The 27,460-nt window shown below is 35.2% G+C and overlaps 1 protein-coding gene across 1 annotated transcript; it reads left to right on the top strand.

The window, feature by feature from the left end:
- On the top strand, positions 1 to 27,460 carry LOC126971229 (MFS-type transporter SLC18B1-like). Its single transcript, XM_050817411.1, has 12 exons — positions 1 to 298; positions 4,833 to 5,073; positions 11,240 to 11,313; positions 12,782 to 12,998; positions 14,128 to 14,218; positions 15,577 to 15,811; positions 18,037 to 18,135; positions 18,627 to 18,722; positions 21,025 to 21,196; positions 22,432 to 22,630; positions 23,745 to 24,274; positions 27,271 to 27,460. Exons 1-12 carry the CDS (start codon positions 45 to 47, stop codon positions 27,349 to 27,351), a joined length of 2,289 nt encoding a protein of 762 aa, XP_050673368.1. The 5' UTR covers positions 1 to 44; the 3' UTR covers positions 27,352 to 27,460.

The following is a 27,460-nucleotide window of genomic DNA, read 5'->3' on the forward strand; positions in this document are numbered from 1 at the left end:
GTCACTCGGCAGTGTATTGACACGATATCAATTATAGAAACCTTATGGAGAAAGACGACGACCATTCGAATGCGCTGCAAAATTCTCAGTTTGACATTAGTGCAACGATGGCATCTTCTAGTGAGACTATAGTGTTTGATAGCAAATTAATAAAAACTTCCACGCAAGTTGATGATTTCGCGGCCACGTGGGGTGGAAGGTCATCGCTGCCAGACTCGGGAAGATTAAGAAGAGCCCAGTCTTGGTCAGCGGGACCCCCCGATGACGTCACTTCAGAAATAAGGATTTTACGCGAACGGTAAGTTTAGGTTTACAAAGTGTGTTGAAACTTCAATGTTTGACAATAATTAATAACACAGTTAATAACAATAATTAACAGAATCCAGATGTTTTAAACAAAGAAGTTAATGTATCTTTAATATATAGGCCGTACTTACCTACCTATTAGGTATACAAAATGGTTATTTTAAAGATTATCATACCTAATAATGTAAATACAAATTGAAAAGTGCTAAAACGTGGCTGAAATATTGGTAGGTAACAACATGTTTTAAAAACTATTTGCTATTTTTAATGTGATGTGCCTCACTTCTGGGATTAATTATTATTTGTAAGTAGGTACCTACTTAATCAAAATTTATGAACGATGTGGGACTCCTTAATTTAATCTTAAATTAAATTAAACATGTTTTCAAATTAAGCGCAACCTCACATATTTCACTTTTATACATAGGTACCTATTACTTAATAGTATACTAGGTACCTATTAATTAATGTTTTAAATACTTGATACCTACCCGTAGTGCCTTTATTTATCTATATAAAGAAAAAATAAGTACCTATGTAGGTACTTTATATACCTAATGCAGTTCTCGTCAAACTTATACGATTTCTTACATGTGTTTAGTTTTGGAGTGGTTATTAAGTTTTGTGACAGCTGTATTATTTAAAATTATCACTGGTAAGACTCAGATATATCAAGCAATGTTTGGACGCTTCATTTAACAAAACAAAAAAAACGTTCGCAAATCGGAACACATGAGTTGATAAAGTTGTTGCTAAAATACGAATAAGTATATAGGTATATTTATACTATACTTACCTACATATACCTACCAATATAGCAAACATTACATTGAGCCTGGCTTTGTGGTTATCCCTTGGCATTGGTTACTGTGTCCATTATACCTCCTGACCTAGTTACAAAGTATAAACAAACGCAATAATTAAATCTATCTAGACTAGCACGTGACTTTAATTTTTTAATTAATTTGTGCAGTTTTATAGTTACATCGTTCGGAATTAAATGTAGGTACCAACCAACCTACTTCAAGTATGGTATTTTATTCGTATTCTATGAGCTGATAAAGGAAAGGGAATCCTTTAAAATTTGTCATTATCTAAACTAAGTTCCTTCATTATGTAACTACTTAAGTAGTTAACTTTGGCAATTTTATCTGGATATATTAGCTTGTTCTACAGGTATATACTTTTTTCTATTTCAAGGAATAACAGTTGCCAACTGTAATCTTGAAATTGTTGACGAGTTTGTCTACCGTGGACAAACAATCCAGTGAGGTAGGTCCAATTTCGCGAAGGATGTTAGTCGGGTGGGCAGCGTTCGGGAAGCTCTTTAAAATTTTTTTCGACGAAGGTTTTCACTAGTGTGTGTGCAAGTGATGACTTGCGGTACACAGACGTGGTCACTAACTATGGGCCTGATAGGAAAGCTCATGGTCGCTCAGAGGGCAATGGAGAGGGCTATGCTCGGAGTTTCCCTACGAGATCGAATCAGAAATGACGAGATCTGTAGGAGAACCAAAGTCACCGAAATAGCCCAAATAATTGCGAAACGAAACCAATTGCGTTGGGGCATTAAAGTCCTCAAATGGCGACCACGTACCGGAAGACGCAGTGTTGGTAGGCCCCCAACACAAGACGGAATGATGATCTGGTCAAGATCACCGGAAGAGGTTGGATGAGGACAGCGCAGGAAACTTCAACTTTAATAAGAAACCTCAAGTTTTAAAGAGGTAATTTGAAATGTTTGGTTAACAGTTAACAAACAACAATAAAATGCATAATACAATACATAGCGCAATACATTTGGAATGCTTGTAAATATATTTCAATAAGTGGGGCAAAGATTTATAGATTTTCTAGCATTGTCAAAGCATAAATCAAAATTGGGCTAAGCCAAATTGGTTTAGAAGAAGCTGGGCGTCATAAATAGAGCACGGCAATACTTCAAGCCTCTACAAAGCGTAGGTTCGGCCACATATTACTATGGAGTATTGCTGTCATCTCTAGTCTTGCGCACCCCATTATCAGCTCTATCCGATTTGACCGCCTTTTTCAAGGCACTTTCACTTCTTACACATACTACAAAGCTGTTGAATGAGCTTTCTTGTGCGGTGTTTTCGGGACGATACGACACCGATCGACAAAAGCGGGTATACCTTAAGGCCGGCAACGCTCCTGTGATTCCTGTGGTGTTGCAAGAAAATGTGGGCGGCGGTTATCACTTAACACCAAGTGATCCGTAGGCTCGTTTCTCCTCCTTTTCCTTAAAAAATTGTCCTTTGAGGCGATGTAATAAAAGCTTAATTTCAATAATAAAAACCACGTTTGCGAAGCCCAATTAAACAAAATTTAAATTTAGTTACAGCGCCCTCTCTTGTTTCTTTTGCAAAAGTATTTAATAGCCATCGAAAGTATATACGTATATACTTAATATCTTATACAATGCTAGGAACAGTTTTTAGTTACCGTTGTCTTTACACATTTTTACTATTGCTTTTTGTGTAATATTTTTGTATTTATACCTATTTTTTTTAAATCTGGCTTGCAACTGAGACCTTTTGTTATAAATTATAATTAATGTATAATTATGTTGCATTATTATCGGTGAACATGACCTCACTCTCTCCATTCGTTTGCTTACATGTCGTTTGCATCAATTCATAATTTTAACTTATAATATCCAGGTCTGAATTGTTCTGGGAACTTTTTGCATTATAATATTTTAAATACTTACAAAAATAAACAATTAATAATTATTAAAACTTAAAAATTAAAACAAAATAACTAAACAATAGTGATACCGTTTAAATTTAAGTTAATTCAACTGAATTGAAATCTTTTGGAAATAAAAATGCTTTTCATATTTCATATAGTTTTCAAAGTATTCGGTAATTTAAAAAAATAAATGAATTTATACTGCCTGCTAATGTACAGTATATCACAAAAATTATACTGAAACTACAATATACTTAGTAAGTAATTGTTGATTATTCGCTTAAATCAGATTTTTATTTCAGATTATTAGTAAGCACCCACGGCCAAAGAGTATAATAATATATAGGGAAAAGAGAGCCCTCTCTACGCTTAAGAGCTGTCTATTTGAAAGCTGGCGCCATCTGGAGATTGGCCCCGAAAAAAACTATATATAAGCTCGAAATTATAAAACGTCAGTTTAAGGCGTCTGTCCCACCCCTGCCCACGGCCTTACAAATTAACTTGATAGTTATATCTTAGAATAAACCTAGAATATGCAAAATGTTGACTATAGAGCTGACAAAACTGTCAATACAATGACAATTCTAAAGTTTTCCAAATGTCAAGCAGCCTTGCAAATAAACGCGGGAAACGTTATACGTCAGAATAAATCAATCTTAAGCAAAATGTCTATATGTAAACATTTAGCATATTCTTGGTTTGTTCTTAGGTATAACTTTATACCAAGTTTATTTGTAAGACCGTAAGTCTATATATTTATATCGTATTTCAATCACCCATGAGTAAACATTTCAATAATATAACGATATCCAAAGCGATCTAGTATAATAGGTGTAGTAGTAGTAAAACGTTCTCTGATACCTATATAAGGTATAAATACCAGATTCCAGACGGCTTATTTTTTCCGACACCTCAAGCAAATATTGTAAATGTATACAAATATGTATAGAAAATCTTAACAAATATATACTAAGACCTTCCTCGATAACCACGCTATCCATTGGTGAAAACAGCATGAAAATAAGTGCAGTAGTTTTTGAGTTTATCGTGAAGAGACAGACAGACAGACGCGACGGAGTACTGTGTTTTATAATATGTAGCTATATATATATATATATAAGTACATAACATTTTCACTAAATTACCTACTTCTACAAAAAAAAAAATTTTTTTACTAGGTTTTTTAATGCGTTGAGTGTCTGAGCTTTTCACGAAAACGTTCCATTGAAATGACTAAAGAAGGAAGTGAATTACCTAAGCTTATGTGTTTTATAGAAATCGGCTCTAATCTCCGCGTTTCTTAATAATCATGAGACAAATCGTATGTTTTCATATTCATTCAATTTAAAACTACCTAATTAAAAGCTGGCTTAGATAATATTAAATTAATAACCAGAATTTATGAACGATGCGGGACTCGAACGCTACCTTTCGGGTTCCTTCCGAGCGCTCTTCAAATCCTATTTGTTATCTTTAAAGTGATATCCCTCACTTCTGGGTTTTCTGTCAGTCCCGCATCGTTCATAAATTTTAGTTATAATTTTGTATAATTAATCCCAGAAGTAAGGGTTATCACAACAAATTGTTTAGATTTACAAGAGCGACATCTCAAGTCATTTTCCTAATATGCAAATACTGGGGTTGAGCAGGTAAGAACCGTAAAATAGCTCCTGTAGATGACGCCAAAACCTGAGAGTTGAACAAAGCATACAAGATTTTATGACGATACGTCATTCATAAAATGTTGTTTTCAAATTTTATTTGTGTATTATATTGTATAATATTATGTTAATTGTTATTATTTTGAATCCCAGCTTAGTTCGGACTCAGACCAAACTACATCCAGGAGCCATACGGAACTTTACTTATAGACAACGACTGACATTATTCTCCTTGGCACTTGTGGACTTCATGAGTTTCTGTTCAATGAGTATCATGGCACCATTCTTCCCTCGAGAAGCTTCAATCAAGGGCCTGTCTGCTACTATGTGTGGAATGGTGTTTAGTTTCTACGCAGTCATCATGTTTATAACATCGCCATTGTTCGGAAAATATGTAAGTTGCTATTTATAACATAGGTCCTAATGGATCATTAAGACTGAGTTTACTAAATTTGGCAATAACAATTAACATGTTAAGGTTAAGCAAAAAATTTATTGCACCAATTTGATAATTTTTAGATGACGTCATAACGTTAACTGTTAACCGTAACCATCCAATCTTCGCTCGTTAAAGCTTTTGTTAATGTTAAATACTTAGGTCTCTTGCTGTTAGACAACCGAGAAAAACAGGCCAGGAATATTAGTTAAGTGTGCGCGACATGCTACGGCTTACACTCGAGATGCTGTTAGACAACCGAGAAAAACAGGTCAGGAATATTAGTTAAGTGTGCGTGACAATCTACGGCTTACACTCGAGATTTGTGTGACACTTTGTGTTAGTGTACGTGAATTGCTCAAAATAGAGGTGAGTTCTAAAGTCTATTTTTATCGACTATTTTACAGCTGTCATAGTCTATCTTGACGTATAAATGATGTAAGGTTAAAGAGTTAAAAAGCGGCCAAAAGTTTCAAATAAATATTGGAAATTGGCTTGATATTTCACTTTTTAACTTTAACTTTGCTAACTTAACTATATACAAGTTTCTACTTTAATTTTGCTGAATGGGACTCACAGATAAGACAAGTTAAATATATATTCAAAAGGGCAATAAACGTGACGTTGGTCGTTGGTAAACACGCAATGTTATCAGATATGATTTATAGATACATACAATCTACCGCAGTAGGTACTAGACGTATTAGGGCGAAGGGTAAGCAGAAAATACGCAAACAAGGCATTTTTCTACAAGTTTATTAGTGAAATTACACCATTTGCAGCTATGAACACTATTTTATCATATGATACATACCCTTAAGGTTTATTTGTAGGTTTCTAATGTTTGTTTTTGGTTATAAGTCAACAATCCAGAGATATTTTGAACTACCACTTTTCATTGCAGTTAAACAAGTTTTTCCTTGGCATGACGCATCTGTTTAGCACTATTCTCAGAAAAGGTATTTATATACCTTGTACTTTTTTGTGTAGGTACATTTATTCAGATTAGTAATCAATAATGAGAATTGTAAGCATAATATAAACTGTTTGCGCCTGTTAAAATATTACGATTTCCACGCAAGAATTTTCAAAATGTTGGCTTTGTTACATAGATCGCGGGCCGGCAGCCGTGAACTCATATCACTCAAGGTCGCTAGCATTTAGTTTCGCCTTAAGTATCCATTCCTACTCTGTGGCACTTAGGTCTATAATGTATACTGTCAACGGAGCGTCAACGTCATGCTCACGTCGCTGCATGCATACTTAATTTTTTTTATGACAATAAGGGACGAGACTAGTAGGACGTTCAGCAGATGGTCATTGATACGCTGCCTATTACAATGCAGTGCCGCTCAGGATTATTAAAAAAACCCAAAATTCTGAGCGTAGCTATTGCACTCGTCACCTTTGGACACAAAATGTTAAGTTACATTTGCCCAGAAATTTCACTAGCTACGGGGCCCTTCAGAGCGAAACACAATAATGCTTACACATTACTGCTTTACGGCAGAAAAAGGTGCCGTTGTGATACCCATAATCTAGCCGGCATCCTGTGCAAAGAAGCCGCCGATTGGTAAATGCCATAAGTCGCCTCTTACGACACCTTTGGGCCTGGGACTTCCATATTCTTTTTATGCCCCAGAGAAGCACAGGGCAAAGTCAAGTTCATGATGCTGCTGTACCGCATGTCATATTTTTGTCTTCTGCGCATTAAATAAAACCCCTCAAGATATATACCTAAGCTGTACAGTAATATAACCTTTTCAGCTGGACACGATTACAAATCTTAACGAAATCTTTCTCATACAAATGATTTAAGTTTTCTTTAGTGTTAATTCCGCCAATATTTGTTTTTAAACAATTCGACACGTGTTTCGCCTCTACACGAGACAGTCCCGTGCCAGATTTTGGCGAGACAACACGTCCTGTGGATGCCTCGTGTAGAGGCGAAACACGTGTCAAATTGTTTAAAAACAAATATTGGCGGAATTAACACTAAAGAAAACTTAAATCATTTGTATAATTATGGATTTCCGCAAAGTAACACCTACTTCAATAAATTTTCTGATAAATTTCCCGATAATTATTAAGGATCCAATTTTTTTTTTTATGTATGAAAACAGTAATTTTATGTTATTTGGAAAGCTTACTTTTACAATAACTTAATTACTATACCATAGTGTAAACATTTTACACCATTTAAAAGTTTTCGCATATTGATTCTAATTACACATAGCATAATACAGGTACAAATTTTTTATATAAGTACGATATATAATATGTTGATTTTTATATGGATTAAACTACAGTTAACACTACGTTCAATTATGTTTATATTTACATTTAGGGAAACACATTAAACCAGTTTTTAGTAATTTTTAATCTGATAGAATTTATGGATGAATTAAACAGGTCAATTTTACTGGCTTGTTGCAAAAAGTAAACAGAAACAAACTACACTGGACAGGAAAAAAACTGGGCCACCAGATACTTCGGATCTCTGACTCGATTATCTCAAAAAGTATAAGACTTACAAATGTTCTAATTATACTCACAGAAAGTACGTTCCATGATGATTAAAATAACTGTAAATTTATTCTAAAGTAGCGACAACTTACACGATGCAATCGAGCAACTAACACGATGCTAACGATTATCTCTTTTTTGACTAGAGATCGCGATTGGCGTTCATTTTACTACGATTAGGGTAGTCGGATATTTCGTTTAATTTCCTTAGTTTTTGTCAACCGTTTGATGTAACGCGCGTAATTTTGCAACTTTTTTCGATCAATAATGGATACGATACCTCAGGCAGCAGCTTAAGCTGTAGCACTACTTCAAGCAGGCCTTACACAGCGTGAGGTCGCTCGAAGTCTTCGAATCAGCAGATCTACAGTGCAACGAGTTTTCAGACGATATCTAGAGATTGGAGCATTTGGTCGCCGACCAGGTACGGGCAGACCTAAGGCTACTTCAACAGCAGATGATCTTTATATCCTACTTACTGTTCTGCGAAATCGCCTGCCTCAACGCAGTTCAAGTCCAACAAAGTCTGCATGACTAATGCCAAGTGGTCATAAGTTCAGATACCGTCAGAAGAAGAATTGCTGAACGGAATCTGACTCCAAAGAAAGCTGCAACAGGTCCAGCATAAACGGTAGCCCACCGTCCAGCTCGGCTTGAATTTGCTCCGGAGCATAGGGATTGGACGTTAGAGCAGTGGGGTAATGCTCTCTTTACTGATGAGACCAGGGTGAGTCTACAAGGAAGTGACGGCCAACAGGGAGTATATCGTCGCCCTGGAGAACGTTATTCTCAGTGTTGCATCAAGGAAACTGTTGCTTATGGAGGAGGATCTGTAATGGTCTGGAGCGGCATCTCGTTAACTACGCATTAACGTTAACGCATACAGCGTTAGTATTCATCAACCGACGGGCCGATGCCATGCACGTGGATTATCTTATTGTCGCTACATAACTGAAATCCTCGCAGACCATGTGGTACCTTACGCAGGATATATCGGACAAAATATGCAATTGATGCATGATAATGCACGGCCTCATGTTGGTCACGTGGTGAAACAGTATCTATGCGATGTTGGCATTCATACAATGGATTGGCCAGCTCGTGGGTGCTTATGGGATAAGCTGAAACATCGGGTTTGTGCCCGGGTACCTGCTTCAACAAGTCTTCCAGAGCTGCGAATAGCAATTAAAGAGGAGTTGAATACATTTCCTCAAAATTACATCGTTACACACGTGAGGTCGATGAATACAAGGATGCTGGCAGTTATCCGCGCAAAGGAAGAGAATCCTGAATACTGAAAAATAACTTTTAATTTTTTTGTTTTATTTCAGGCTTTAGTTTATCATTTTATTTTATGATTACTAGCGATTAATACGATTGAAAAACGACTCTTCTTTGTAAAACCCTTAATAAACAATTAATAAATTGATTAATCCCCATGAGTTTCCTTTCACCTTAATCGTCATGAAACGCACTTTCAGTAGGTATAACTTTGATAGTTGTAAGTTTTATACTTTTCAAGTAAATCCAATCAGAATTCCAAAGTAGCGTGTGGCCCGGTTTATTTGCTGTCTAGTGTATTAACCATAAATGTTTTAATGTGTTTTTTAATTAAAAAAAACAGAATTCTTATTTTTTTATTTGAAAAAAGTAGTGATGAAAGTACCGGATGAAAGTGATAAGTGCCACCCATTACGATACAGCGCCGATTTATTGACTGAACGCAAAATTCTTAGCGTATTAAACACGGTGCCTATTAAACCGGATGAAAATAATATTTACACCGTTTTACGTTTAGATATACTGGTAATCGAGCTTAGAGTTAACCTCTATTTTGACCAATGAACGCACATGATTGTAATACGTAGCTTATCACGCACATAGTATTAAACCTGGACTGTTTTCATCGGTTGTCTAACAGCAACAGACTCTATGTAGAGTGTAGACGTATAAATTAATTAAGGTTTCCACCGTGTTTACACATTACTACTTCAAGACAGAAAAAAGCGCTATTTCGTGCAAGAAGCCTCCCACCAAACTAATTTGCCAATGGAGGTTCAATTCAATTAAATATTTGTGATATGGCGTGTGGCTGCACCAGTCGGGCGCAAATTATTTCGCCAATGTCGAGTGGAATTGAAGAGACACGTTATAAATGGAATTATTTTATGAATTTTAAATCTTTTTTGGATAATTTATAAGTGGCAGGTTCTTTTGAGTATTAAGTTATTTTACATGGTCTAATGGAGGTTATTGCATTGATTGAAACAATTTCAGTTAATGTATGAGTCATATTATGATTTACGATTGGTGGACACTAATGCAAGGCGGTTATAACAAAATAAACAAAGGTTACAAGTTTATCACAATGTAATTCATTGACCTGCCGCTGGAATATTCCTAAAATTTATCACTTTTACCCGCGTTAATGACTAATGTTTATTTATTACATCGCCATTTCTGAGACATATTATGTCAGTCATCAACATAAGAATATAGCGTTCATTAAAGAGAGGTTTACCCTAAACTTTAGGCAAAAATTCATTCAAATAACAAAGGGTATTTTTCAAAAAATCTATTGAGATTTTTTTCGTAATCGTGTTTTCGAAACAGCAATAATTTCGATAAAAAAATGAAGATAAACATGTCAATAAATTGGAATCGTAGTATTTGTAGAAGTATTTTAAGTAGATTTTCAAAAATGTTACTTTTTAAGAGTATAGCGCCTTAATGAGTAATGTTGTTACGATAGGTTGTGTAATGGTGTACCATTAAAAAACGCAACGAAAATATTTTTCGGTTACTGGCGAGATTCACAAACTAAGGCGATATGTGCATCTGTAGCCCTCCTAACAAAACCAGAAAAGGATCGAAACAACCTTATGTCAAAAAGTAAAATTTCGTATTCTTGTAGCAATTTTCTTCCTATGAGGGTAGTTCAATATTAATTTTTGGCTTTAATTTTCTCGGAAACCACGCGTTTCCGGCAAGTGGTAGGTGGAGTGACCAACCCTCTCCTCCTCTTTCGTCCAACTGTCTACGAAGCGCGCTCGAATCTAACTGACGCCGAATAAAATATTTTATGCATACTGTGCCCTCTATTTCGTCAGCGTGAACTTTTTTGTACCTAATCCGTAGGCGTGAGGGCTTAGAGGTGACCCTTAAAGCGAATATTTATAATACAATGTCATAATTAAACCAATCGCCATACTGTAATTACTTTTATATCAAACTTATGACAAATGACTGAACTTTTCATACTATATATATTCAATTTTTACAAGCAGTCCCGTCTGTTATTAGGTACTTATAGTATTTTTACTGCTTTAAAGCGTCCACGCAGACGACGTCGCAGGCAGCAGATAGTTTTCAATTTAAATAACGATTCACATAATGCGTCATATTATATAATACAATATTTAGTTTGTAAGTAATTATTATTTATTTTTGATCATCGCACCTTTAGCATCGCATTAGGTACATAAATGGATTTTCCTACTTCTGTTAGTACCTACATTTAGTATAGTATAATTATGTGATAATTTGATTTATAATAATAATGTATTAAGTAAGTACCCCTTTTTTTTATTCTTTGCAGCTACCAATACTTGGAGTGAAGTTTATGTTCACAGCGGGGATGTTTATGGCTGGCGGATGTAATGTGATATTTGGGTAAGTTTGTTTTTTTTAATGCGTGCGAACATCGTGTCAGTCACACATAACTAACACGTTATTGAGTCTGTACTTCGGACGCTAAGCAGGAAGAACTTCCTACGTTAAGTTGTTATTATTATTGTAAATATAATGCGTCGCTCTGGTCTAGACTTTGTCTTTTTATCCAATCATCTGAAAGATTTTGTAGTTTATGGTATATTTATTAACCGACTTCAAAAAATCAAGAGGTTATCATTTTGAATGTAAGTACTTATTTTTTTATGTTTGTTACCACAGAACTTTCGATAATAATATAAATTTAAAAGAATACATTTATTTTTTCTGTATTATTTATTGATGTTGTGTTGTGATGATAATTATTATTATTATTATTATAATGCTAAAAACAATGACAGAATCTCGGTTAAGTAAAAAAGTAGGTATATATTTTCTGTCAGAACTATTAGGTATAGCAACATAGAACAATAGACTACAGAACTATTAACTACAAAAGTCAAAACGTAACTATGAAACATCAAAAGTAAAGCAATCAATATCACATGTACCTAACGGTAATGAAACTGCAAGCCGTACTGCCGCAACAGTACGAGCGCGAGGGAGTGACAGGGGAACTGGAAGAGGCTTCACATTCCAGCGAGGTCCAGAGATAATGCAGGGGCGTGCATTCCATATAGGCAATTGGGCAACACGTACCTCAATAAGAACCTAAATTAATATATACGACTAGTATTAAAGTTCACTTAGTTTCGGTATTCTATACCTACTCAAACTTCTATGGAATACCCACCCAGTAAGTTTTACCTGACGCGAAATGCCTAGTAGAAACCATTGCCTCGCGAGGTAACGTTAACCTCTTCGCGTTATGTGCGTAATATCTAAATTTCTATTATATTATTAGGTACCTACTTGTAACTAGAATGCCACAAACTAAAGGATTAGGTTGACTAAATAGTCCGGAAACTTTATACGAAGCACAAACAACTTTAATACTTTGACCTCAAACCCTAGCTGTCCTCGCTTTACGGCCGTTCTCAATATACTATCTACAGATAGAGATAAATAACTACCTTCTACTATCAGTAATTAGCTGTCAATAATCTGAAGCTGTCCCAATATACCCGAAAAGTCATTCTTATCGCCTTATATTGGGACGCGTGAATTGCAATTTCCATACAAACTTTATGTCGCTGGTAAGCTATACGTCGTCCCAATGACAGACAGTTTATTGGGACAGAAAAGTCTACGATAGTTACGATTTTTATCACAAGTAAAAGATAGACTGAATATTAGCAACGGCCGTAAGTCCACTAAGTCTAAGTAAGACTAAAGCGCAATTACGACTAGTTAGATGTATAGCCTACCTTGCTAGAAAACCAATGCATGCCCCTGAGATAATGTGAACGTGTAGTATATGGCATTCTGTACAGTGGAGGCTCTAGTTGTTTCATTTAAAATAAATTTCCAGGACGCTCGTGCTAATAGAAGACACAAACACCTTCACAATTCTCTGCTTCATCATACGTGGGATGGAAGCGTTAGGGGCAAGTGCCTATTCCACCGCGAGCTACGTTTACGTGGTGAATGTGTTCCCAGATAATATTGGCTCTGTGCTGGGAATACTGGAGACATTTGTGGGACTCGGCATGTCCGTGGGACCAGCGATTGGAGGGCTGCTGTATTCGGTATGAATTGTCATTCTCAAACATTATTATTATCAAGCTTTCGTTACTAAAACTCTTAAAGAAAAATTAAGAATGAATACAACACTAAGAAGTTCCTCTGCAACATGTTAACCTACCTCTTACACACATACACCCGCACTCACCTGCACATACATACATTTTGTTTAAATTTTAAGTGCTTCTTTTTAATAATAATATGTAATTATTACAATACTATTAGTATTAAGTTAATTGGATTTTGGTAAGGGAAGAGAGAAGCCTCCAATCATAAGTTTTATTATGCTTCAGACACTCATGAGTTTCATGACAATGTAAGATTAGTGATAATCACACCAATAATAACACCCTCCTTAAAGGCCGGCAACGCTCTTGTGATTCCTCTGGTGTTGCAAGAGAATGTGGGCGGCGGTGATCACTTAACACCAGGTGACCAATTTGTCCTCCTATTCCATAAAAATAAAAATAATAATTATATGTTGATGTGAAATAAATAATAAAGAGAATAATACTTTTTTTACACTCACTGCAAATAGCTTAAATGTACAATATTTATTATATACTACTAATTATTTACATATTTTTATTGTTAATTGTAATAATTATAACATTGAACAACGCAATTTTGCAGTGATATTAAAAGGGGTGGACTACTGAAACTAGTTAAAACTGTATCTTCAGGGTCAGTGAATCCTCGACAAATGGCAATGACGAAAAGACGCATAATTAATAATAAATAAAAATTCTATTTGTATGTATGTGTGTGTGATTAATTCTTAGTGAGTAGGTTACAGTAGACTTTCCGTTTCTGAATATGATAGTTGCTTAAGATAGGCTTAATATAAAAATAATAAGAGAATTCATCATCTCAGTTTTAAGTCAAAGCTCCCACCACCTCTTCTATTTCCCCCTATGTGCTGTTTTTAACTATTATCACCGGCCACTGCGACGCTATCATCGTCCATTGTTCGTTTAGTCTCCCAACCTTCCATCCTGCACCCTATTACCTCATGGAAGTACTTCAAATGATGATAAATCCTCTAGCAAATTGATTGCTTACAACTGCAACAGATGTGAAAGAGAGGATATATTTTGAATGAATAATATTCAAATGAATGAGTGTTTCAGGTAGATCGGGGGATTTGGAGTCCCGTTCTACAGTCTTGGGATTGTCATGATCATCGTGGTGCCAATTAACATGATCTTGCTTCCGGATTGCGAAGGTAAAACTTCCTTAAAATTTAAATTACAATATTACACCACGAATTTTTGCTTTAAGAAATGAAAAAATCATGCTAGAATAGCGAAATTAACACACGAGTGACATAATCGAAATGATATATTTTTTTCAAAAATTATCAAAAATGCCTCATGTAATAGATGGAACCCCTTCCATCATACATCCCTTGGATGGAATGTCCCCTTTTTGGTTGTTTTGAAATGATATTATGGAAAAATTTATTTACTGTGATGAATTATGTATTTTTATTTTTGAATATTTTTTTATGATTACGGTTAAGTACCTACTTTGAGATAAATAAATGCTTAGTAAATCATGATATAATAGGCTATCATATTTATTGATAGTGTGTGTGGATGATGCAGCTACTGTACTCAATAACTTTTATATTAATTTACATTTACTCTTTTGACTTACTCGTGTAAGATATTGACTATTTGACGTTTAAGTATGTTTGTCGCATCACTTTAAATATTATATTCTAATTGAAATGATTTGTAAATCGATGAAATGTAAATCTTGATTTAAAAGGATGCCAATGAGTTTCTTGCTACTTCTTCTCATTAACTTAACCTTCTACGAAGTAGCGGTAGATTCAATAAGAAAAAATTTTTTTTTGACATTCATACTTGTAAGTGTCATTTCCGTGACCAACATGAATAAAGTGATTTTGATTTGATTTTTTATTTTGATTTTGATACAAAGGAATTCACAAGTATATTTCGTCGGCAACTGCCGATGTAGAGATCGTTAAATTATGCGAGTGTTTACTTTTTTTTTTTCAAATAATGTTTATGTTACACAGCTACGGAACGCTTTGATTTAATTATATTATATATAGTAAAAGTCCATCGGTGCTATTACAAAAAAAATAATTTAAACTAGGCTTAGACATGTGTTTTGTTAAACAGTGCCCTAACGACGTCTAAAATGGAGTTTATCTTTTTCTATTACAATACAGTTTTTAGCTAAAACGTTGTTAAGCACAGCATATACTGAAGTGTCTACAGGAACAATATAAGGAATGGATCTCAGTTTTTGTCAGTTCTCATCTATCTTTTAGACACACCTTAGACAAGACAAGACTATATTTTAGACTCGTGTTTAAATATAAGCAATGCCTAAAGATTGTTGAACGATAAGCAACAGAAAGATACATATTTGTAATAGACCTTTTTTAAAACAAGTTCAAAACTTGTTTAACTTTTTTGTAATAACATAGTTTATCTTTAATCTGCTCCTGTCTATCTTTGAACAATTATATTTATTTGATACAAAATATATTAAAATACCTAACGTCAAAATTTTAACAGTATCTATAATAAAGTTTTATTCTTTCAGAGTACGTTTCCGGTTCTAAGACTGCTTCAATACTACGTCTCTTCAAGATTCCATCAATTATAATAACGGGGTTCGTTATAGTAATAGTGTCCAACACCTGGGCGTTTCTCGATCCGACACTGGAGCCCCATCTGCGTCAGTTCAACTTGTCAACGCGCCAAATCGGCCTGATTTTCTTGCTTTTCTCCAGTTTGTATGGAATATTCAGTCCCATTTGGGGATGGGTTGCCGATCGGTAAGAAAATTTCTTAATTTACTTATCTTTACTGTAGGGCTACAATGGTTGTACGAGACATTTTGTTATTTTTTTTTAATGTTTCAAAATTTATGAACGATGCGTGGCTTGAACCTGACAGACCGAAATAAACCAACCATTTGAGTGACGTAAATTCACTTCTCAGGTTGTGGCTGTAACTAATCCCAGAAGTGAGGGTTTTCACTTTAAAAAAACAAATTGTTTATATTTGAAACAGCGACATCTCAAGTCAATTTCCTAATATACAAATATTGGGGTTGTGGATGAAGCCACAACCTGAGACTTGAACAATGTATGTCTTGTATATCAAGATTTATGAACTTTACGTCACTCGAACGGTTGTCTCAGTGGAAGAGTGCTCGCACGGAACGGAAGAGTATGCGCGTTCGAGTCCCGCATTCGGATAGAAATCTGCTTTAGTATCATCTTAGAATAACGAGAGTGTTACACATTTAACTATAACACTTTATTAAGGATTAACACGCGTGCAATTGGAACTGTGTTTTTACATTAGCTTTTGCCTCAAAGTTACATTTTTATTATTATTTTGACCTTTCCAGATCACGTTTTCAGGGGGACTGCGGTTGAAATGCTGATTTCAACCGAAAACAAAATAAAATAAAACAAAAACGCAAAATCTAATGTAAAACAAAGTTACAATTTACACGCGTTTCAATAAATAAAAAAAAATAATTCAAATTAATTGTTTATTTAATAATATTAAAAGTTTATTCAAACAAAACAAATCTTATAGCTATATTTACAATACTATGATTACATTAAATTAAAACTATCATTACGGGGAAGTTTACCAAGAATACTGGCAGTGTTGCCGCTTTGGATAACTACTGATGGCTGATCCGTTGACCGGAATAGCTGCCAGAGTTAGCTGGGTTACCAGTAGACTTATTGAGGCGCGTGGTCTCTTAACATCAGGGGATCCGTACACCCGTTTTTCCTCCTCTTCCATAAAAAAAGAACTATCCATTATATCAACGAATTATAGTACATATTGCTGTTCAATACTATGTACATTTGAGTAAAAACCAGTATGTGTAAAGTTAAGTTAAAGTTAAAATATTGAAGTTTTTAAAGAAGTAAGAAGAATATTGATAAGAAATAAGGATTTTTTATGTTATTAAATCGAACTAATGGTTACTCAGAGTTTTAAGTTAATAGAATATTCTAGATTTAACAATCATGAGTCCAATAATGAGAGCCCTCGTATTTTACGCAAAGATTTCGTTTCCGTTAATCTGATTATTTATTCTAATCTGGATTATATTTTCATTAATTGAGCGGGACTAAAGGAGGTATCTTTTGTACCTATATTCTATTGAAATAGACAATTATCATTTTCAATTTTTTTTTATGGAAGATTACCGCAAAGCTGTATATGGTATGGTATGGTATAGGGGCTCCTGTTTCCGCAATTAAACCACTAGCATGGGTCCATTTTGTGTGCAGTAATGGCCAGTTACTCCAACCAGCCCAGCTCCTTCCAGAAGTTCAGAACATTCCTGGGGTGTTCACAGACTTCTTGCAGCGACCTAGTATTGGTTAAGGTTTTTGTCCGTTGGTTGGCCACCCCCGCACATTCCAGGATTACGTGAGCGACCGTTTCGTCTTCGGTCAGACAGCCTCTGCACTTACGTAACGGACAGTTACGCCGATTGTAAAAAGGTGTTTGTTTAGTGATGTGTGACCCGTTAGGGTGCCCACCATTATACGGATGTCATGTCTGTTGAGGCTGATAAGTCCACGTGTCAGTTTGGGCGATAGTGCAGGTATCGCCACCTTCGACTGTCTACAGCTTGAGACATTCATCCATCGGGTGTTGTGTAGGTCGTTGGTGAGAGAGCGTATCCATGAGCGCATTTGGCTGAAGGGCAGTGGCAGAAGTGGCAAAGGACCAGTCACTATATTTGCCGATGCCCGCCTTGCAAGCTCATCCGCTGCATCATTACCCAACGAACCACTATGTCCCTTGACCCATTACAGAGTTACCTGCTTGCTTCATTCTTCCATACACCCAACAGCTTTAGACGTAGAGTCGCTATTGTCGCTTCTTGTTGAAAGTGTATGTTGAGTGGTGTTAGCCCTAGAATAGTTTCAAGGGCCGAAGTAGGCGTGGTGCGCATGCATCCTGTTATGGCTGAGCTGTATAAATATTTAACACCTTAAAAGTTAATTTATATTTTCAGAGTTCACAATCACTGGTGTATGATGGTTTGGGGATTGTTCCTCTCTACTGTCGGGCTCCTGCTTCTAGGACCATGTCCATTTATACCCGGCCTGCCAGAGTACGTATTAACGCATTGTTTCTGTAAAACCTTTATAATATGTTGGCGTATGCCAAAAAACGAACCAATAATTTCTATTTTATTTATAAATTTAAGCGTAATTCGTCAAAGATATGTAAGTACATATTTCTGACATGTTTATTACATCAGAACGCCAGTAGCGCCCCCATGTAAGCGCCATTTTGTATATCACGCGTTTGTGAATCTGTAGGTTCTTTCAAATACTATTTAAAGCCTTACAAATAAAATTGGCATAAAGTTATACCTGAGAATAAAGGAAGACTATGCAAAATTTACCAATAGACAATTTACTTACGATTAGTTAATAACGTTTCCCGCGTTTATTTGCAAGGCTGCTTGATATTCGAAAAACTTAATATGTCGTCAGCGATCTATTAAACATTTTGCACATTCTTGGTTTACTCACAGGTATACCTTGTATGAAGTTTATTTGTAGGGCCGTAAGTGTTTAAATATTTTTGTTTTTTCAGGGATCTGTGGCTTGATCTCATCGCGTTATGTATTCTGGGGGTTTCAGTTTCATTAACGCTGTTACCCACATTTCAGGGTGTTTTAACCAGTTCTATGTGAGTATTTGGTATTGATATATTTTTAATTATGTGTTTCCAAACTATTTCCATAAAAGTGCCGGCCGATCAGTAGCAAAGAGTTTAACTTTTCAATACAACTTTTACATTTAAAATGAAAACTTTTTTACAGGGTATAAGCGTTATTGTATTCCGTAACTATTATAAATATCAAAAAACGTTGAACTGATATCTAAAGTACGTTAGCTAATCAGTAAAATACATCAATAACTATTTGAATATCAAACAAGAAACACCCAAAATATTGATATTAAAAACTCCCATACATTTAGAATGACATTAGTAGAAAGGTTTTAGTTGCATAAGCATCAAATCAAAATCACTTTATTCATGTAGGTCACGGAAATGACACTAATGTCAATAAAATATTTTTTCTTATTGAATTTACCGCTACTTTATAAAGGGTTGAGCTAATGAGAAGAAGTAGCAAGAAACTCATTGCCTAATATCATAAGCACGTTTGGGTACTTTTGGTATGGGGAAAAGCACTGCTTTGATCCCAATTTAAATTAACATAACCATCCGGTTATGGTAATAATGTGAGCATGTCCTTGTCATTTATAGTATTTAGTATATTCGGCAGGCCGTATCAGTCGTCACGCCAGCATTAATGAAGTCATTGGCAGGGCATTTGCTGCTCTTAATATACCAGCTATTTTAGAGCCAAATGGTATTACCCGCCACGATGGCAAGCGTCCTGATGGAATGACGCTGGTGGCTTGGGCACGGGGAAGGACGCTGGTGTGGGACGCTACTTGCGTCGACACTCTGGCTCCTTCTCATGTCCAAGTTACGTTGTTGGTGCTGGGGCTGCTGCTTCGACTGCCGAAGACGGCAAGCGTCGCAAATATGTTGGTCTCAGTGAGTCATTCATCTTTGTGCCGTTTGGTGTCGAGACACTTAGCCCATGGGGCCCAGAGGCGCGGAGAATGTTAAAAATACTATCTTCGCGCCTCAATAAGGCTACTGGAAACCCAAGCGCTGGCAGTATTCTTGGTACGCTTCGGCGTAATGATAGTTTTAATTTTATGTAATCGTAGTATTGTAAATATTGTTATAAGATTTGTTTTACATATTTATAGTTATATGTATATATATTTGACGATCCATATAGCCGAATGGTTAGTGACCCTAACTACTAAGCTAGAGAGTCCCGGATTCAAATCCCGGTAGGTGCAATCATTTATATGATGAATACGGATACTGTACCCATAATACAGGCTATGCCTAGTTTGGGGCAAGATACTTTGTGTAAAAGTGTGTCAATACTATTATTATTTAATTTATTATTAATTTTCATACCTTTATACATACATTGTGTGTGGATTTTTATCATAATGTGCATTTATTTTCATTCATTAGGTCATTGTCATTCATTAGGTATCTTTTTGACGTTTCAGTATTTTTGTTGCATCACTTTACATAGATTGTAGTCAAAATAATTTGTAAAACGATGAAACTATAAATATATATTTAAAAGTATCTTGCCACTTCTTCTTTTCCAAAGTGGTGGTAGATAGTAAATAGTTATAACTTTTGAAGCGTTATTTGAATGAATGAAGAAGTAATATTGATTTTATTTAATTTGATTTGAATGGTGGTTCGGTGCCGGTAATATGGAGTGAAGTTAATAAAACAATGTTGAGGCCTTTTACAGTGTAGCTTTACAAAGCCGATATTAAATAAACACACTTAAAAATAAATCTAAAAATTAAAATTATTGAAATTTTCAAACCAACAGCTAACATATTTTAAATACACAATTTTGAACATACATAAGTGGGCGCTAGTCAACTACGTGTCATAAACTGTGATAAACATTAATGTTAATACCGAGACAAAAAATAACTTATTATAGATACCTACTACTCAGTTAAATGGAGTTAGTAAGTTTTTTGTTGGGCTTTATGTTATGTTATGTATATGCTTTTACAACATTATCGAAGAAAATGTATATTTTTTTTACGGAATTCAAAAGAAGTATCAAAATGCAAACATGATTTTCTTAATGATTCCACAGATTGGGAATGGAGCGACCGCCCTCAGGCCTTAATTATACATTTTCTTTTTTACAACAAAATTTTATTAAAAAAAAGAAGCCCGCTAAGTTTCTTGTGCCCGTTCTTCTCAGGTCTTGGCATGCTTTTTCGAATGGGTGGTAGTTTTCAACGTTCAAAAAGTTACTTTAAATCCTATTTTGAATAAAAATATTTAAATTTGATTATCGTTCCTATTGGGTGCAGAACCTTAAAAATTAACAGTTTGCATTGTGTTTCGTCAGATATGAGGGGGGCTGCCCAGAAGCCTTGGCTACATACAGCGCGGTGGCCGGAGTTTGGTCTTGCTGCTATTCTCTGGGAGAAGTCCTGGGACCAGCTGTCGGAGGGGCGTTAGCAGAACGTTACGGGTTCCCGTTTTGTGCGACGCTGTGTGCAGCCGCTTGTTTTACCATGGTAATAATTAACTTTTTTATGACAATAAGGGATGAGATGAGCAGGACGTTCAGCTGATGGTAATTGATACGTCAGAATGAGAAAAAACACTCCTAAGCGGCTGTTTAAAGTTAGCGGACCATTATGAATAAGGGAGTAAGACTAATCTTCTTTGGTTTTTACATATAAGCAAATAACTGTCTTGCCTTTGAGCTAAACTCACAAAACAAAGTATTGAATATTGATGCGGTATGGTTCAATGGTGTCACGGAGTGACTCAGGAAAAAGGTTTAAGTTTATAGTTTGTTGGGGGGAAAACCAAAAGTTGAATGGTTTTTTTTTTTAATTGATTAGGTACACTTAACAATTACACATAGTATACACGGTAATACAAGTAAATTACGCAATATTATTGACTGATGAAAAATTAATTGGTACCTATCACTTATTCATTATCATATACCATATGATACCGTTCTTTAAACATAGTAGGAAGTTCTTTCTACAGTTTGGTCGTGGATGAAAGCTTTTTCAACCTGCACTTTGAATGGATGACTTACATCCAAATGGTGTGAAAGGTTTTTAATAAATTTCATAGTGGGCAAATATTTCTTTTATTTACAATGGACCCTCAGAACGACAAAGCTAATGACAGCAGTAACAACCCAACTGTGGAAGGACCCTCCTTGTTGTTTTCAGGACGATACGACATGGTTACCTTCAATCAAATTGCGCACACCTTCCTAATAGGCCGCCAAATTTCTGTGTTATACAATCTAAGGCAGGGGTCAGACGGTCAATAAATATCGTGATCCTTGAGATCTCGTTAATATTTATTGATGTGTAGACGTGGCAGAAATAAATATTGAGCATATTGACATAAAACCTATATTTTTTGTATTGATCCATCAATATCTGTCAATATCGCCAGTACGTAATCGATCTTTGTGAACTGCAGATATGTGACGACGCAACATTGAGTGCGGCTTCACCGTTTAATAATGCTCATATTATGACAATACAGGCCTTACTTTTATCGTCCATTATAACGAAACACGTCTACTCGGAAGAATGATCTTCTGAATACTGACAATATTGAAGTCAATATCTGTTGAGGGTGAACGACCAGTTGATTCAATATATATTGAGACAGGTATCGTGTATATTGGATCGCAATATTTATTGATAGTCTGACACTTGCCTAATGATATCTTTACGAAATTATATTTTTAAATTATCTGAATTTAAAATTTCAGGGAGTAGTCACGTTAACCTTCTTCACTTTACGAGAATCAACAAAATGGATAGAAGAAATTGATACAATGTCGGACTCTATACCGTATACAGACTCAACGTGGACTAGCAACAACTTTATAAGAACTCACAGCGCTCCACCCAGCAACTACGAATATTCACCCTTGGTCACAACTTGCTCATGTTCTCTTCAAAAAAATGGTAAGTTATTAATACAAATCCTTAATATACCATTAAGGTTTCTCGCTTAGGTTCGATCTCGGAACAGGTTAAAGACTGTTCTGTGCATTGGGAAACGCAAATTATTATTTTATGCTTTGGTTTCTTGCTTAGGTTACGTAATACAATTTATTATTGTGTGGGTCACAGAACAGGCAAAAGACTGTTCAGTGCGTAGGGTAATACAAATTATTATTATAATCTTTGGATTGTTCGTTGGGTTACAGAACAGGTAAAAGACTGTTTGTTCTGTGGTTTGGGTAATACAAATAATTATTGTAAGCTTTAGGACTCTCGGTTTCTAAGGTTCTTAGGTTGGAAAGGTTAGTCAAAGATAACAAAGGTGCAGTAAATGGTTTTACCAGTGCGAGGCTTTCTTGCACAGTATAACGGATACATAAGCACCGAAGCCGCGCTTATTTCTTCAGTTATGCGGCAGAGTGCAAGCATTATTGTGTTACAGTTTGAAAGGTGCCGTCGTTACAGAAGTTACTGGGCTAATGAGACACCTTATGTCTCAAAGTGACGAGCGCATTTATGATGCCGGTTAGAATTTTGGGTTCAATCAAGAATCCTTAGCTTCACTGCTTTGTTATGGTCAGCGTGTATCACTTACTAAAGCATGAACGTATTATTAAAAATTCAGCGACTGGTTTTAGTATGTTCGAATACGACACAGCACCCGACTGAAAATCCCGGTGGGGTGTTGGCCCCAGGGGTTTTCCACACGATAAAAAAAGTTATAAAGAATAATGTATTATAAATGTTCAAGATAAAACTTATTGGATTATAGTAATCGCAAATGCATATTTTTAATGAAAAACTAGTTATTGTTAATAAATTATGCTTGATTGCGTATTTAATTCGTTTTATTTGAGATTAATAATTCACCCACTCTTTTTTTACTTAATTGTAGCCAGTTTTTCAAAATTTCTCCCTGTTAAAAAATAAACTACGTGATTTTTGCCGAGAATACACTATCATTATTGGGTGACGGCTCGACCCCTTAGACAGTATGTTTTAGGCTCGATACTATGGCCTATATCCTATAAGCCTGCTAGTGACCAACCCTTATCAAAACATTTTGTCCACACAGGTTTTAAAAGCTACGGCGCGACTTCTCTTAAACTATTTTGTCCAGTGCACAAAATGGATAAGAAGAGTGGGTCGGCCAGTGTTGCTGAAATTGCAGCATATCTACTCAAATTTCAATTCATAACCGACCTTTATATCAAGGTATGGAAGTTCAAAAACAGAAAGAAGGCTAAACCTTTAGAGAATGAGGAGCTTTATCAAAACTATATAGATGAAAATGAAACAGTTAAAGAGAGCGATGACAAATTATCATCACATGAAAATATTAAACTTGAAGAAAGCAATAAAAGCGAAGATGTTAAATTTGAGCAAGCTGAAGACAAATATTGTTCTTTTATAGACAACGCTATATTTGGTCCACCTTCTAAAAGGAATGATAGTGTAATTGTGAAACGAAACAATGCTGGATTGGTTGCAAAGCTGGAAAACAACAAACATGAGAGGTCAACTGACGAAATAATAAGACACAACCTTCACAAAGTGTTATTTTATGAGAAAAATAGTCCCTGCTCATCGACTGAAGATATATTTGTAAGTATACTTTTAAGAAAATTAACAAAAAATTTATTGAAGTAGGCCTTACTTTGCGGAAATCCATAATTATCCAAATGTTATGAGTTTTCCTTATTGTTAATTCCGCAAATATTTGTCTTAAAACGATTCGACACGTGTTTCGCCCCTACACGTGGCATTCTCATGACGTGTTGACTAGAGTTTGGAATTGTTTTAAGACAAATATTGGGTAAATATTGTACTGTACAAAATTTGTAAATTTTGTAAATACTAAGGAAAACTCAAAACATTTGGATAAAAATAAGCAGAGTTAAAAATGTGCCGATACAGTTGAATTTCATAATTACCAATACTCGTCTCGATAAATATTCTAGAAATTTTTTAAATGGTGTGCAGAATTAATGATAATAGTAATCTTTAACAGCCTTCTTGATAAATCAGGCATTGTACTCAGCTATTTAGATTGAGTAGATTGAGCTATAAAATAATACCAGGTCATGATATAAAGGCCAAGCCTTTTCGCGCCTGAATAAGGCTACTAGAAATCCAAGCGTTAACAGCTATTTCGGCCAACGGATCCCCCTAGCTATACAACGCGGAATTGCTGTCAGTATTCTTGGTACACTTCCTCGTAGTGATAGTTTTAACTTCATGTTATCATTGTTTTGTTTTAAATAAAACATTTGTAGGTCAAGAATAACCATTCCCGTTCTTGTGGACTTCAGTGTGTTTATCATATTATTACTTCGAGTATATCTGCCAATGTGGAAATTAAACAGTTGGAACAGAAATTCGAATAATAAAAACTCGTTTGAAAAACCTACTTCAAAAACTAAAAAGTATAAAATAACTTAATAAGGATTTAATTTAATACACCGCTTCTGAAAACCAAATTAATACCTTTAATATTGCTACCTATTGATAGGTTTGAAGTCAGTGCCAAGCCCTAAAAAAAGTAAAACTGAATATTATAAACAGGAGGAACTGACTGTAATAATTATCTACGACGTCCGCTTCGATTGTCTTTTTCTAGACGAAGCAATGCCGCTTAAAGTCACGCGTGGCGGCACCTGATTTTACATTTGGCCTGGCACCGACTTCCAACCCATCAATAGTTAGCACATGCAAAATATAGTATTTTATTAATATTAAATGAATTAGGTTTGCAGAAGCGGTGTATTAAATTGAATCTTTAGTTATTTTATACTATTTAGTTTTTGATGTCGGTTTTTTAAACGATGTTTTTTTTTATTACTCTTTAGTGTCTGTAATAGGTTGTACTGTAAACTACAGTAGGATTTTTATAAATTACATCAGGTAAATAATAAGATTTCGTAGCTTTTTATTGTCATATAATATTAGTCTTTTTTTTAAGCTCTATGGGTAGGCCTACGAAAGGTGCCGTGCGCATTTCACAATATTGATCCCATGAAACGGGAACGTAAAAAAGGTATTGACTCCAAAAAATTCTATACAAATGATTTAAGTCTTCTTTAGTGTTAATTCCGCCAATATTTGTCTCGTGCTAGATTTTGGCGAGACAATACGTCCTGAGGATGCCTCGTGTAGAGGCGAAACACGTGTCGAATTGTTTTAAAGACAAATAGGTATTGGCGGAATTAACACTAAAGAAGACTTAAATCATTTGTATAATTATGGATTTCCGCAAAGTAACGCCTCATTCAATAAATTTTCCAAAAAATGCTGTTCGAAACTCTATTTCACGTTTTTGTGAGACACTGAAATATCCTGAAGAATGTTTGTTAGCTATGAATGACAGGTAGCCTAAGCACGACTTATCGGGACATGGGTAAATAATATTATATAATTAACCTAAATGAAACCTCCTAAAAAGAGCCGTGTACAAACTAGAATTATATCATCTACGTAAACAAAAATATTCATTAAAAACGATAGTAAAATGAAAAATACTGGGATAAACTATGTCAAATTTTTATGGGACCAAATGGCAAATATTCCGCATCAAACCAAAGAAGAATCACGTAAATCGAATCACAAAGCTCAGCGTAATAAGTGTACATATATAAAAAATATACTAATTGAATTGAGTACCTCCTCCTTTTTGAAGTCGGTTAAAAAGTTATCCGTTTCGGGAAGGAATCATAAAGTAATTTCGAACGTTATTGACTTGGGGACTTAAGCATTTTTTTATGGAAAAGGAGGACAAACGAGCGTACCTGGTGCTAAGTGATCACCGCCGCCCACATTCACTTACAACACCAGAGGAATCACAGGAGCGTTGCCAGCCTTTAAGGAAGGACACGCTTTTTTTGAAGAGACCCATGTCGTATCGTCCCTGAAGCCTTAGAGTATACTTTTACCGCGAAGATCAATAATGCGTTTATAAGGCCTTTGGTACTGCGGATGTCTGTAGGGCGGCTTTTCAAATGGTTCTACAAATGAGGCATTTGCCCGTTTGCCTCCTCTTATATATAAAACAAAGACTATGGTCTACATAGCTTTTTAACAAATACAGCATTGATGTACTTTAAACAACTAGACTCCCAGAGACCTATTAAAAGGTCGTCAAAAATGTCCGAGCGGCGTTGTATATACTTAGGTATACATTAACTCATACAGATAACATTAAAACAGTCATTCAAATTAACACCTTATTTCCTGGCAGTAATGTGCTAAGTCTATTGCATATGACGGACGTCTATTTCGCATAGTTTTGTTTTTGCAATTGAAATCTGTTTGTTACACAACTTTGTAAATTTAAAGGAGCACTTACCTGAAATATGACACTACATCCTTTTTAAAATAGAATATGCTGATATCTGGACACATTTACACTAAACAAAGTTATTGCGTGGCGTTGTATTCAAAGCGCGGTCGAAACACAACTGCACGAAAACTCTGCCTAACAGACGCGTGCGGTGAGTTTAGTTATTTATTGTACGTCAATGAAATACAGGCTCATATTTGAAAGTTATATAAGTTATAATATTTATATAGAAAATGTTTTAAACCTTAACAAATATTTTTTCCAGGATGGATGTGAATGCAAGGATGGCTATACTTACGTAAGAGGAACGGTAATGGTTTCCTCAACAGGGGCCTGTGAAGTATGATTAGGTATTAAATGTATTTCTAAATTTTAATGTCGAATAAGTAGATTTTAATTGCTCTGTAATTAATTAATTATTTTCCTACTTTTTATTAAATGTACGAATTGCGAAA

This window comes from Leptidea sinapis, chromosome 23, assembly GCF_905404315.1.
Source record: "Leptidea sinapis chromosome 23, ilLepSina1.1, whole genome shotgun sequence".
In the NCBI taxonomy this organism is placed as follows: domain Eukaryota; kingdom Metazoa; phylum Arthropoda; class Insecta; order Lepidoptera; family Pieridae; genus Leptidea; species Leptidea sinapis.

Coding starts and splice junctions, on each gene's coding strand:
- LOC126971229 (XM_050817411.1), top strand. CDS start 45: ATGGAGAAAGACGACGACCATTCGAATGCGCTGCAAAATTCTCAGTTT. Junction 5,074..11,239: donor CGCCATTGTTCGGAAAATAT/GTAAGTTGCTAT, acceptor TATTCTTTGCAG/CTACCAATACTTGGAGTGAA. Junction 18,723..21,024: donor GGTGTTTTAACCAGTTCTAT/GTGAGTATTTGG, acceptor GTGTTTCGTCAG/ATATGAGGGGGGCTGCCCAG.